The sequence below is a fragment of the Oryzias latipes genome, chromosome 3 (assembly GCF_002234675.1).
Source record: "Oryzias latipes chromosome 3, ASM223467v1".
In the NCBI taxonomy this organism is placed as follows: domain Eukaryota; kingdom Metazoa; phylum Chordata; class Actinopteri; order Beloniformes; family Adrianichthyidae; genus Oryzias; species Oryzias latipes.
Genome location: NC_019861.2, coordinates 12,165,615 through 12,179,573, shown reverse-complemented (window position 1 = coordinate 12,179,573; position 13,959 = coordinate 12,165,615). Strand labels below are relative to the sequence as shown.

General features: G+C 40.0%; 1 protein-coding gene across 6 annotated transcripts in view; it reads left to right on the top strand.

The window, feature by feature from the left end:
• Positions 1-9,696: 9,696 nt before the first annotated feature.
• Positions 9,697-13,959, top strand: part of LOC101168352 (transducin-like enhancer protein 3-B) — a 31,041-nt gene continuing 26,778 nt past the window's right edge. For all 6 annotated transcript variants that reach the window (XM_011488064.3, XM_004066881.4, XM_011488058.3 and 3 more), the window contains exons 1-4: positions 9,697-10,145; positions 10,590-10,814; positions 13,057-13,157; positions 13,411-13,474. In XM_011488064.3, coding sequence (XP_011486366.1) covers positions 10,791-10,814; positions 13,057-13,157; positions 13,411-13,474 — 189 coding nt within the window. In that variant the 5' untranslated portion in view covers positions 9,697-10,145; positions 10,590-10,790. The remainder of the gene's footprint in view (positions 10,146-10,589; positions 10,815-13,056; positions 13,158-13,410; positions 13,475-13,959) is intronic.

Below are 13,959 nucleotides of genomic sequence, written 5' to 3'. Positions count from 1 at the left end.
ATGATTATGCCATTTTTTGGCAAATTCAAGAAACCTGTGTCATTATCGAGAACATAGTTTCTGCAGAGCAGCAGGAGTTCATCAGACATTTGCCTCTGAGTTGTAGGCGGCATCGCTGGTGTGGAGTGAGCCCTTCACCATTTCCCGTCATCCATTTGTTTGCACTCTCTCCCACTAGCATACAGCCCCTCACAACCCCGACCTAACATTAGCAGAGCAACAAAAATGGTGAGCAATATTGAAGCTGTGCAGCCATACAGTTTTGAGCCAGATTCCACCTCAAACAAGGAAAACCAACACATACACAGATCTATTTGTCTGCAAGTGGATGCATCAGAATGGAGCTCATTGCCTGCCAGTTTTAGCTTCTACGTCGCAACAATTCACCAAAAAAACTATTTTCATTGGAGTGGGTCTTGAAAGTAACACATACAGTACTTCTTGAGATGATGACTAATGATTATGTGAAATATGATGAACTGGATCAGGTGATTACAAGTTTCAATTGACCCATGGGGCAGCCCCAATATAGGGGAAAGGTTTGAACCTCTGGCGTACTAATGATTCTTTGTCTTATCTTTTATGATAATAACTTTCATAATCATGACAGAGACCTACTGAGCCCCAACATGCTAACACGGATTTGAAGTTGTGTTTCCAATAAACGGCTCAGCTTAGAAAAACAAACCTTTACTTGCCCAGTGTTGATCCTGTCAGGTGAATGGGCCTATTATCAATGCATGTGTCAAATAGGCAACAAACACAGTAAGAACACAGAAAAACCATGGGAACACATGACCTTTTGTTTGTGTTTGGTTCATTTTATATACCACTTTTTAAGCTTCGTGTCTTCTTTTTGGTGTCATCAAACCCCCTCCCCTCCAAAAATGTGTCATGGAGAGCAGGGACAGGTTTGACCATCTAAAGAGGACCCTGCTGGTTTCACAGTGAAGTACTTTGCTTTCACTTTGGGTTTCAGACATGGAGGAAATCAAAGTGTTTCCTTCTGGTGCTGTGGCCAACAATGTCACCTGCAAACACAAGAGAATGGGAAGAAGTAAAAAAATAAATAATTAAAACAGGACAACAATAGATTTGTTCCAACAGTAACATCATTTTCTACTTAATTAAAAACTTTTCAAAATAAAAGAAACATGTATGACTTAAAAATAGAGTTTTCACAAACACTCACCATATTTCTCATTCAACAGCAGAATGAAATAACCAACATCATTGTGACATCACAGGTACAGTAATTCAGGTGAAATTTGCTAGAAAACATTTACCAAATGGGACAGCTAAAATACTGAGAGGTAGTTTTACAAAATGCTTGGAGGAAATGTGGCTGACGTCTCTTTGGGGTACATTTTTCTGTTTTCAGTCCCTCATTTTACACTAAGAGTTAATGTAAAATCTGTCTAATTTATTCCTTAAAATTTTCTGTGGTTTTAGAACCTTAAAAATAATTGTTATATTAATCTTTTTTTATGTTTAACTTTTTGAAATTGTTTTTATTTATTTGATGACACAGGTAAGTCTCACTGAGGCAGTGAAACATCAGAACCTCATTGATTCAATATACTTAGTTTATGTAAAACACATTTTTTTCAAAAAAAAATTCCCAAAACTTGTAGCTTTAGAATGCTGAATAAGAACGTTTTTAAATGCTGGGAAGTGAACCGTTCACATGATGCTTTTTGGAGGTGCGTTCTTCTCATTTCAGTATTCACAAATTTTGACCAGATGTGGCTGAATGTTTGCCCAACAAACCTTATCTAGATTCCTGCAATCATGGTAAGATGTAAAAGGAAACACAAACTTTGCTACATCCATGCAAACACACTAAAGCCCCTGGTAAAAACAAAAAAGGCCTCACTATCATCACAGGGTTCTCTTTCACTCTCCACATGATGGACAGGATAAGGTCGCTTTGTTGACCTGCTTTTTCAGCAGCAGCCACTTGGCTGGTAATCACAAAAAATAACACCAGCCCACTAAAGAGCCTTACAGCGCGCTGGCCTGTAGACCTGGTCTCGATGAATGCTGACTAAATGAGCTTATTAATCACACGCAGCAGCAGAGGCACAGCCATTTTGAATTCATTGGGGCTCAGCAGTGCAGAAAAAGACATAATCATGCTTTAGGTATCAGAATCTGTGAACTCATCTCCAATTGACTCCTCAGCAAACATCCATACACCATATGATATTCCAGGGTGATATATAGAAAGTGTACTGCAAAAAGAGGTCGCCTAAAAAACCAAATCTTAATAGAAATCCATGCAGCAAGTCATTTAGACTTAACAAGAAATCCTAATCAAAAAGGGAAATATAAGCTAAACAATTCAACTGTTAGTTAGAATTACTCCAAATTGCATGTTATACAGCCCAATAAAAAATATATTTTTGCTAGTTCTAAGCCAATGGTTTGTATTTTTTTATTTTGTTTTTTGGACCTAAGTGAAGTTCATTTTGATCACAGTGACAAAAATCTAATATAATAAATGGAAATGACTAATTTAATGACAAAATGTGGAAAAAAATTTAAAAAAGATCTTAGTACAAGTTGGCTCATCTTAATACATCTTCATAAAACTTTTATTCTTTGAGCATAAATCTAGATTCTTGATTCCAGAAGAATGAAATAGAAATGAAAGTCAGTCTAACTTTTCACTATTTATTGAACTTCAAAATAACATCCTTAAATCTGAATCAAAGCATTGACTTTTTAAAATCTTAAATCAAATTTTTTCTGTTGTCAAGAGAAGCACAAGGGTTTTGACTCATTTTAATAATAATTCCCTTATTCTTAATGAGACAAAAAATTAACTATACAGCCAAACAGCTTTACTTGTGCTAAAACAATTTAAAAAGTTTAACACTTCTGTTTCTGACTTTGAATTTTAGTTTCCTCTTTTCTTGTAAACATGATATGATGTGCAGGTGAAATGTCAACAAGTCACACGTTTTTGTTTTTTTTGTATGACGCAAACATATTTGCTGTTCTGTAAGAAAGTACGTGCTTCTTGATACTAAAGTAGTGAGACTTTTGTGAAGTGGGCATGAAAATAATACAGTGAAAGCAGACATGTATGCCTAACACATGTGTAGCGAATAAAAATGAAATTCACCTTCAATGTAGTGATGACCACCTTAAACCTTTAAATGCCCTACAATCCTCCTTACGTGCCTCTCATTCACTTCTTTCACTTATTAACTCAAATTTTACATTGTTTGCTTTGCAAGGAAATTGAATCGGTTAGTTCAAAAGGGGCCCAACTCCAAAATTTTTCAAAATAGAGATATTATTTGTTCTATGGTCTTCAAGGGAAAAGCTATGTGATAATGTGCAAAAAAGTCCCAAGTCCGTCATAATGTATTGACAATTCTTGACATTTAAAATGCATTAAGTGCAAAATTCCTGGACTTGGGCCTCTCTTGCATGGGTTTGGCTTTATCCCATAGATGGCAGCACTAGTTATCCAATATGGGAGCGCCCCTGTTTAATTCAAGAAGGGCCCAAGTCCAGAGACTTTAGTCTGCTAGTCCTCTGAAACGATAAAAGTTAGGTGCTTCTTATTATGGCATTTGTAAGCTATAAACTGGTGCTAAATCTGGGTAAAGTATTAATCATTTGGTGTAGCCTCCCTTTAAGCTATACAATTAAAATCATTTCCTGGAAAGACAACCCTCTTGGACTTGAGCCCCTTTTGAACTTACCGATTCAATTGTTTGCTGTAATGGACAATATCATCAGTGCTATGCTCTTTTGAATTGTTCCAATAGCTGCATAATGTTTAAAGATACCAAAAAAACGGTAAAGTTTAAATTTAAAAGCAAGCCAAAATTAAAGTCCTCTGGACTCTCCAATTCCAGAAAGTCCCTCAAAGATTCAACTTATCACCAAAACTGGTGTTTTAAAATCAAAACAAATCTTTGCAGAATTTCCAAAAATAGTCGATTTTCACGGCTCAGAAAAACTTAAAAGTAGTGTGGATCCCATCCCACTAAAGCTACGCTTACACAGCCAAGCAGCCACTTTTATTGAAAAGTCTATGTTTATACGTGTCAGTGTGCATTTCAAATTTTGTGTTGAAACTCTTAGGTTCATGCATCGCAACACACATTTTTAGGCATGCTTTCAGGCTCTACATACAAACTCTAGGTTAAATTACGTTAAAAGGCACACCAGGTTTAACTTTAACCAATAGGGGACTTGGGTTTGGTAGCGATGAATGGATGAGGTCCCTTTTAATTCACTTAACTGACAACTATTTTGAAAATTGATCAGGGGAAGGAGAAATCAATGTTGTGGTTTGTTCCCTGACAGAATTCTGTCCTACCAACTATCTCATATATCGGCATAGAACTGTGACAGAAAAAGCCTGGAGTAAGATTCGCGAGATTTGCAACAATTTGACGTCTGGTACCAAGCCTCTTCCAACTGTAGGTGGCGGACATGCACTGTATCAGGTAGTATTAGTCCAGTGTGAACACCATGGGTTAAATGCGCGTTCAACAACGTGCCAAACCCGCATTCTTGAACGCGTCACATGTTTGGTGTGTACGTATCATCAGAATAGATGCATGGATGTAGCCTCAGCCCTCCGTGTCTTTAAACCATTGGGACACACTCACAGGCTTATGGACCCAAAGCTTTTCATTCCTGAATCAGACACTGCACATGTCTGTGTTTGTCTCTTTTGATAAGGCTCTTTCATCTTGTTTGCATTGATTACTGGCTGACGAGTCACAGTGATATACTTGAGGGCTCTATTCATGTCGGCTGCCCCCGCGAAACACACTGGGTCCTTTGTTGTGAGGAATGTCTCCTTTCAAGGTCTGAATTCGCTGGTGAAAGCATGTCAATAATCCAGAGTCAGTGGGTGCTTCACAACACTGCCGGGACCATCCCACTAAAAACACCAGATCTGAATGCAAACCAAAAGGCTGGCCAGGATGAATGAGGGGAAATTGAATGGATTAAGTTATTAATCTCATGGATGCCTGAATATAAATGGTTTTACAGAAGTTGTTACAGAAAAAAAAGACGTACCAAATAGTGTCCCCTTTTTATTTCTGACCAGTTGTATTTCTTTGAACACCCCTTTACTACTTTCACACTTCAAAGCCTCAAAAGAAAAGTGAACGCGACTTTCTTTTTTTCAGGAAGTAACGAGATCCTTGGTCTGTATACAGCGGGGACAAAAACAATCACTGCACCATAGAAGCTGAGGTTTTCATATTTGTTTGAGCAGAACATGTGATACCATAAGCAGAATAAATGGCGTTTGAGGATTTTGTGGCCACTAAAGCCCCTGAAAAATATACAACGTTTGTATTTATTCTAAGGCTCGTTAGAGTCGGATGGGGGGGGTTAGCAAAAGAAGCAGAAAGAATCCTTTGGCTCCTGCAGAGATGAGAGCAAAAAGGGCCAATCACTTCTCTGTAAAGAATTAAAACCACCTCTGCAAATAACCTCAGTATTTGCGCAGCGCCTCTGAGTGGGAATTTCACAGCGTCTGGGTTTCCAGTGCAAATAAACAGTGCAGAGGTCTACAAGGGGACCACCACCCATCCCACCCCCTCTCTCCCAGCAGCAAGGCCCAATCTTTGTTTCTGCTTAATCTGGGCCACTCTCCATTGAGTGGGATGAAAAGTGAATCTTTGTGTAAGTGTTTGTGTTTTTACGCAAGTGTGGGACGTGTCCGTGGCCCTCCGCATGTCAGATGAAGCTTTACGATAATGTGTGTTTGCGTTCGGTTCTTGAATCTGAGTTCCAGGCCGGTGGAGACCACCACAGTGTTTGCCAGTTCCCAGATAACCAACATCCCGTACAGTGGTCCTACACATACCAATCCCAGGAAGCTCTGCAAAGAGCAAACTGACAAATATCTGCGCAAAGACCCACAGCTCTACTTGAATAAACAGTAGGTAACCACTTGAGGAAATGTATGATGAATGGAGGGTAATGTTAATGTGCCGTGTCTTTAGTCTGGACTCATTGCAACCCCTCCTCATCTTCCTCCTATACAGGTTACCCCTACGTTGTGGACTTGATGGAGATCTGTCAGATTTTGAGACATCATTTTTTATGTAAAATACAGAATAAGCATGCCACAGTTAAAGTGTGCAATTGCGAAGTTGCTGCATTAGACCACAACTTTCTGTGTGTGTTGTATCTCTTGTCATCCAACCCTGTTTGGATGGATAGTTGCTCTGTGGTCTGTTGCTCTCTTTGAAATTGTTTCAGCTCTTTTCCTGCTGTCTATTTTGAATAGAAAAACCTAAAGCATTGTGGAATGCCATCACTAGCTCATACAGACAGAATTTTTTATTTTAAAAGTTTTCTTTTAAACAGACAGAACCGAAATACTGCATTGACAAGTAACCATTGACTAAATGGGAGAACTGGATTCTTTGACCACTTCCGCCTGGCATTCCAAACAGGAAGTACATGCTTTTTTCAAAGAAACCAAAATCCTGTGGACTTCTATTGAGAAATAAACAGCGATTACTCAGTCATTCCGTGTGTCTGAATAACCATTCTTGCTCGGGTACCTTTTTTTTTAACATGTTCTTGCTAATCCTATCTTTATTTTATTATATTTTTTTTCTGTAGTTCAAGTCATTCAAGTTATAAACTGACCAATCAGATGCCTGAATAAAAAGGATTTGGTATCAAGTTGAACGTTTGATTGACAGATTCTTCTGAGCCCGCTTTTAAATGGCAGGGGTGTGGACTTCCAACAAGCTCACTCCTGATTGGCCAGAGTGGTTGCCATTGAAATGTTGACTCAGACCAATCCTGACCAATCGCCAAATCCTGACATCACCTGACTCCATCCAACACAGAAACATGGTGACTGAATTGACTTTATTTTGTTGGAGCCTGAAGTAAGGCATTTTCTATGGGTGACGGCACACTTGTTCAGTCCAGTTCTCATATACAGTCAACGCAAATAACTAGTGAGTGTGTGACAAATTTAATTTTGTGTGTGTTGTTTGCATTGTTATTGCAAGAAGGCAACAACATGCATGCAAGTAAGTCATGAATTCAAAGCTTCTGCACTTTATGTGTGTTTATTTTCACCTTTCATATTGATAATATTATTTTCTCAGCCTGTGGGGAGAAACGTCGTTTGTTGATTTGCTGTCCCTCACCCTCCTGCTTATTATAACTGCCGCCATTTATCTGGCTTTAAGGAAGGTAGTTCCGAATATTTGGGTTGCTGACCTGAAGTGACCTGCCTTCTGAAGTGGGAAAATGAATGTTTTTATTTGTTTGGTTATAGCTATAGGTGAAACTGCAGATGAATAAACCAGCAGTTTTTCCTATTTAGCCCAGTTTTCTTATATAGTCTGTTGTTTCTACAGTTTGAGGTCATCTCTGTGTCTTTGGCTTTGTTTTATTATAACAGCTTGGTGTGACTGTTCAGTTAAAATAAAATAATATCTTCGGCAAAACTTGTGGATTTGCGATGCTAGTGAAAATAACTTGCACTAATCGCATTCATTGCAACACTATGAGGATTCAAATGGTTAAGATGACCTAAATCAGACTCAAGGGGATGGGTAGCAGGTTTGAAATAGCCCGTTAGAAGAACCCATTATCATTGTCATTTGGCTAGGGGCTGTAATAGTCTCTGAGACCCCAGCATGACACGTTTCTGGAACATACTTGTACCAAGCAGTCAGAAAAAAAACACAAACAAGCAGAGCCTGCAGTGAAAGAACCACTTATTCTGTGGTCTTTGAAACACACGGTTACGCTGATTTGAAGGCTGAATGCATTATTGGAATTTTGCATGGTGCAAAAAAAACCAGGGTTTTATTTGTTTTAGTAAACCTTTGCAGAAAAAATGTTAGTAATAAATGTAATAATTAATATTATTGTTGATTAAAAGGCACGACCCACATCAAACACTTGAATACTAGGTATTTTACCACAATGGAAAAGCAGGACAACTCTCCTATCATAGGTTGTGCTTTTGGTTAAATGATTCTTTCTTTATGGACATAATTCTAGCTTGTACTGAGTGCTGCTAACCGTCTTTTGCTTCAGAGAATTTCGTCATTATATTGTCTCATTAGCAGACGTTTTGTGGGGGGGGAAAAAAAAGATTTTTTTAAGAGCCTCAACATGAGTGTGTCACTCACTGAAATGCCCTCAGAGCACAAGTTATTATCCCGTGATGTGGTCACATCTGCAGGAGGGATGCATTTGTTGCTTAGTAACAGCCATAGCTCGCAACATGCTAGCTACACATCATATTTTGAACTGACTTTGAATCGCAGTGCTGTGCTTTATGAAGCAGAATATTTAAGAACATATTAGAAATAAATGTTTGCATTGGCCGAGCATAACTGTTATGATACACTAATTGTTTGGTTATCATTTAAAAAAAATATTTAAAAAATATATTTTTCAAATGCAAAGATTAGGATGATGAACAGTATCAAATATATTTGAGCTTCGACTGAATTTGAGAGCATCAATGGCTAACTCTGATTTTTACATTTAGATGCAAATTTTAATATAAACTAAAAATGTGTGTGTGTGTATGTGTGTTTTAACAATGAAATGAAGGCAGAGACAGACGTGTAAAAGGAGCCAATGGTTGAGAGGTAAAAGCTTTGTTTAGCAGCAAATGTTTTCATTGAAGGCTCGAAGAGGGGGGGATCAAACTGATATTTAGCCCCTACTGGCTTTTTTTCCCTTTTTTCCTGCTTTTGTTTTTTGCAGGGCTCTTTTACCACATGGTAGTGACAGATTGTTTGAGCTGAAAGGAAAAGCCATTCGAAGCTAATTAAGCAGCCATTCCAGGCGCTGTTCGCAGGCAGGAGGGAGAGTAGCGCAGGCATTTGTCAGCGAAAGACCCAACGTGGGATTAATTGACAAGCGGGACTCCTGACTGACAGTTTCCCCGGTGCTCTACAAATCACAGACCGTGATTCAGGACAGCTGCGACACCATTGGACAAAGACAGAAAAAGGCGGTAGAGGGAGAGGAACCCACGTGGGGCGGGGGAAACGAGCCTCACGTGATTGGACGAGACGCAGAAGTGTTCAGCACACCCAGAGCTGCTGATAGGAAAGATTGTAGATGCTTGAGGTCTCGTTAGAAATAGGTCGATCACTTCAAGTCACTCAAAGAACACTGCTGTTGATGAAGCGGCGTTCGCGCGTTTCAGGATTTTAAAGCATTTTAGTTTCTAAAACTGCATCCGCGCAATTCATTTCTTAATTTTAGCATTTCTTAATTTATGCTCTTGAATGCAAATTTTATTTCTGCTACAATTTGAAAGTAATATTTAAATCTGGTGATTTTCTTAGCGCTACATTTGGTTGGCAGTTTCACTGCTTTACTTTAGTAAAATTAAATATAAAAAGTCAAGTCAGTTGTTATTTTAGTTATGTGCTAAAGCCCAAACTTTAACGTCATAAAAGTCGACGATGTGTGCTTTGCTACAATATTAAACACACATAAATTATTACTTTTGTTTTGAACAAGTTGTTAAACGCTCAGAATGTCACTTTACATCCAAAATGGCGAACATGTGAGGTCACACATAACAAACCAATCAGGACGCCGGGCTTCTGAAATGCCCACGTGGGGACAACGCGCCGTGATTGGTTCCTTCTCTGGAGAGCCTGATTGGTTAGTGCAGGCCCCTCTCCCGGCAGTCGGGTCCCGGTGTCAGCACGCAGACTGTGTGTGGTACAGCGCAGAGGAGGAACTGGTGCCCAGCAGCAGGCTGGAGGTGTGTTCCACAACGGCCGACATTTTTTTCAAACAAAATAGTAATAATTAAAAAAAGAAAAACTGTCAATTTACAACCTCTGGACCCGCGCAACTGGATACAACACAAGACGTCTTTGAAGTTGTCCGAGGGTCAACGGCTCCTCCGAACCGAGGTTTTTTTTTTTCAGCGTCTGACCGGACGAGGCGACGCTCTCCGCCTCGGAGTCACCGCGCTTTCAAAAGGGACTATCCAGAAAAAAAGTGCGAGGAGAAACCGTGTCGAAGAAAAAAACCCCGCTTTTCTGCGTTTGTCCGACTACGCAAACCAAGGCTAAGGAGCCGCGTGCGCGTGGATACGTTTGAACCTGTGCAGAGGAAGCGGAGACACGGTGGAGACAAAGGTAAAAGGGCTACAATGAGGAGAGCCGCTAACGAGGCGGCGGCGGTGGTGTTGCTGCTTTGTGGGAGCCGACTTTCAGAGCTTGTCGTTTGTCGATCCAAAGCTCCGAGGCGGGCTCCTTATTATTACTGCTCGATGGAAGGAAGACTTCTTCAAGGCTGCATTTTCGCGTACCTCCGTCTGTGATTCTCAACTTCTGGCTCCCTCCCTTCTTAGCTTCTTCTAATCTAATGAAACAAAACACAAAATTGTTAAATGTATTTTCTCTTTGAAATCCAAAATTGGCATTTGGTGTGATGTTTTGGTTCGATTTGTTTGTGTTTGTAGCAGTGTGGGATCCAGAGGTCTCGCGCTCGTGCGGATGTGCAGTCGTTGGTGGTGTTAATGTGATTCAGCTGTTCAGCGGTGTCCGGTTGTGTGTGTGTGTGTGTGTGTGTGTGTTCAGTTGGGAACGCAGGAGCTGATCCATCCAGTGGTCGGTCGGAGCGTGAGACGAGGACGGGCTTTGTCCGCCGCCATCCTGCGCATATTGGGGAGGGGGTGGCGGTGATTTACCGCACCTTGACTGGGTCTACCGACAGAGAGACACAGGGAGGGGGGGCGGGAGAAAGAAAACACATCGATTCCCCCGTGTGAAAGACGAGACATGTATCCACAAGGCCGGCATCCGGTAAGTAGATGTCTGTGTCACTGTTTGTAAATGGATGCAAATACAGCACCTTTAGTTTAGAAAGCGCCTCATTAGCCCAGGATGGAGCTGCTGATCCTCACCTTATGGTGGCAGCAGGGACACTGGGGACCATGTTTGTCCAAAAAAGCAACTTAAGATTTAGTGCAACCATGAAAAAAGCAGGGCATAATGTGCTTAATTTTCTTAATAACAGGGTTATGATTTAGGGGGGAGTAACGATTCGATTTGTATCATAACTTGTGGCTGATGATACAATTCCGATATTGGATCATTTTGAAAGATTCGCTGATCTAAAATTGTTCCAGGACATCTGTAACCCTTGTGGTATCATAATGGGGTCTGGATGACCCGATCCTTACATTGACGTGTTCTCCCTACCATGACGAAGGTGAATAAAAGCGGAGAGAAATTTATGTAATCCATGGACACCAGTGAAGATCACAAATCATTAAAGGAAAAAGGTTCAGCGCACTGTTAGTGGGTCTAGATGACCCAACTCTCAATGTTTAAGTACCTAGGATAAGAGTTACACAAACCTTCAACCAGTGTGACTCAGAGAGAAATACCTGGTACTGAACAGTGCAGAGGAAGTTTTCCAGATTCCTCAGATTTATTAAAGTGTAAATTAAACGTGTTCAAACAGACAAGTAAACAAGAATTAATGGGAAATCCATTCACATTTTAGCTTCATGAAGTTCAGCCCACTGTTGTTCTTCCACATCAAAATAATCCAAAATGAACCTTATTAGAACTTTTTACCACACTATATAGTCAGGTTTTTGCTAAATTCAAAGTATTTCCTCACCTTGTAGACATTATGTTGAACCTGTCCTCTCTTAATCCAAATGGTGTTTTCCAAGAACAATGTAATTGCTGTATTTCATTTTGAATCCATTTCATAATGGTATATGTTGATTTGACACGATAAACAATTAGCCTCAGACGATCATTGTGGTTGGATCGTAGGAAATCAAATCGATTCATCAATTAAGTCCATGAATCGTTACACCCCCTATTGATTTGTTATTGTCCGCTGCATCTTTATGGATGCACTTATGTCTGTTGCTTATGTTAACATTTTCTACCAGGTTTGAGGCAAAAAGGTACGGTGGCCCTGAAGTGCAAATCCCATCAATAAAAACACATTATATATCAAAACAATATAAAACAAACGATTCAAAGAAAGCTTTACATTTCAGAAACTCAAACAAAAATTCCAGAAACCAAAACACAATTACAAAAAAGGAAAGATTTTGGAAAACAAGCTGTGCAATACGCATGTAGCAAAAGTTGTCGAAAATTGCGACGAATGGGTAACTTAAATGTGCTAAAACAATCTTATGACAGCTTGAAGTATATAACGAATCAAATAAATCCATCAATGCATTTGACCAATCAGATGGATGCCTTCACCTTGTTGACCAATCGGATGGAGCCCTTTTGTTAGATGCTCGCCTCCTATGTAGACGAAGGTCGTTTTGAGTGTAATTTAAGGCATGTTGACTCTTAAATTAAACTGTTGTATGTTTTTGGTTGTTTTGCTATTTGGTTATGGATCGCAATATCATCATCGCAATAGTGATCATTTATATTATATTTACATGAGTTTTCCTCGTATCGCGCAGCCCGGATTAGTTTGGAGCAAATTCAGTATCGCCTCATGCCGAATGTTTGGTTGAAACGATGGCCAAACGTCATCACCCAGTTAGTGGTGTCCCATATATAGTGCATACTTTATCGGTTTCCTTAAATAGAAAAAAAATAATAAAGAAAACAAAAACTATTTTAGTGTTAAAAGTGGAAAGGGTAGCTACTATCTCAGATTGGATGATGACTTTTTCCTCATTTCAACCATTTGGCATGAAGTGACGCTGGATTTTCTCCGTTCTAATCATTAAACTTTATTAGTATGCAGACAATGAAGACGCATTTGGAAAAAAACTCAAACGTCATGATCCAAACAGCGATGTCCCATAGTACCTACCTTTACTGGTTTTTTATTGGGTTTCCTTTTTTACCTTTTCATTTTGATTTCCTTTTTTTCGCTTCGTGTTTTTTCCCCTGGAATTGTGTTTTGATCTCTTAAATTTTCAGTAACTTATTAATTGTTTATTTATTTTTTTCATTGTCATCTATAATTGTACTTTGCTCCATAAAGGGGAGATGCCAAGAACAATTGCAACGGGCTAACACGCTTTATTTACGTTTCTCTTCTGTCCAGGCACCTCACCAGCCAGGGCAGCCTGGCTTCAAGTTTACAGTGGCAGAGTCTTGTGATCGGATCAAAGACGAATTTCAGTTCCTGCAGGCCCAGTACCACAGGTAATGACTGCTGAGAGCAGTTCTCTGGAAACAATTGGAAGAGGAAGCTGCCATGGCTTTTTAAAATAATTCTATTCTAGCAGCTTCATGCAGCTTTTATCACACTGAACGATAAAGTGCTTTATCACAGAGGGGTTATGAAACACCTTTGTTAATCCCTGCACAAGCGGTGCATTTGCGCCGCATCCTACCTAACTTTGATGCATATTAATAACACAGATGACTTCTCCTTTTGTCTCTTGTCCTCCTGAAGTCTCAAAGTGGAGTACGACAAACTGGCCAATGAGAAGACAGAGATGCAGCGTCATTATGTCATGGTGAGTGCAATAATTGTAAAGCTGTGAATGTGATTTAGTGGCGGGCCCTCCCCCTTTTTGCCTCAGGTGAACAGTCACAGGTGGTGCAGGCTCATTAGGTCTTTGACTCCAGCTTGTGATTTCCCCGGATAAGAAGGTGCAAGGTGGGGGTCAACGGAAACTCTAGCAGAGGTCAGATGTGTGCTCCCCCTTGACCCTCTTCCTACTGAAGTATGGTGTCAGGGGGAGGGTTGGAGTTGGGGGAGGGTCTTCATTGTGAGCATTCTCTTAAAAACACTCAACTCAACCCACTCGGACGTCTTTCGTAGGTCAAGCGGTTTCCTCTGGAGCCATATAGTTCTTTCAAATGGTCACAAAGTGAAGTCTCTGAACCATTGACTGTAAATGAGAACTGGACTGAGTTAACCCCCTCCCCTACTGGCTCCAAGAATCCCAAATCCCACAAATCCAAAATCTATAGAGAAATAAACAGCTACTCAGTAATC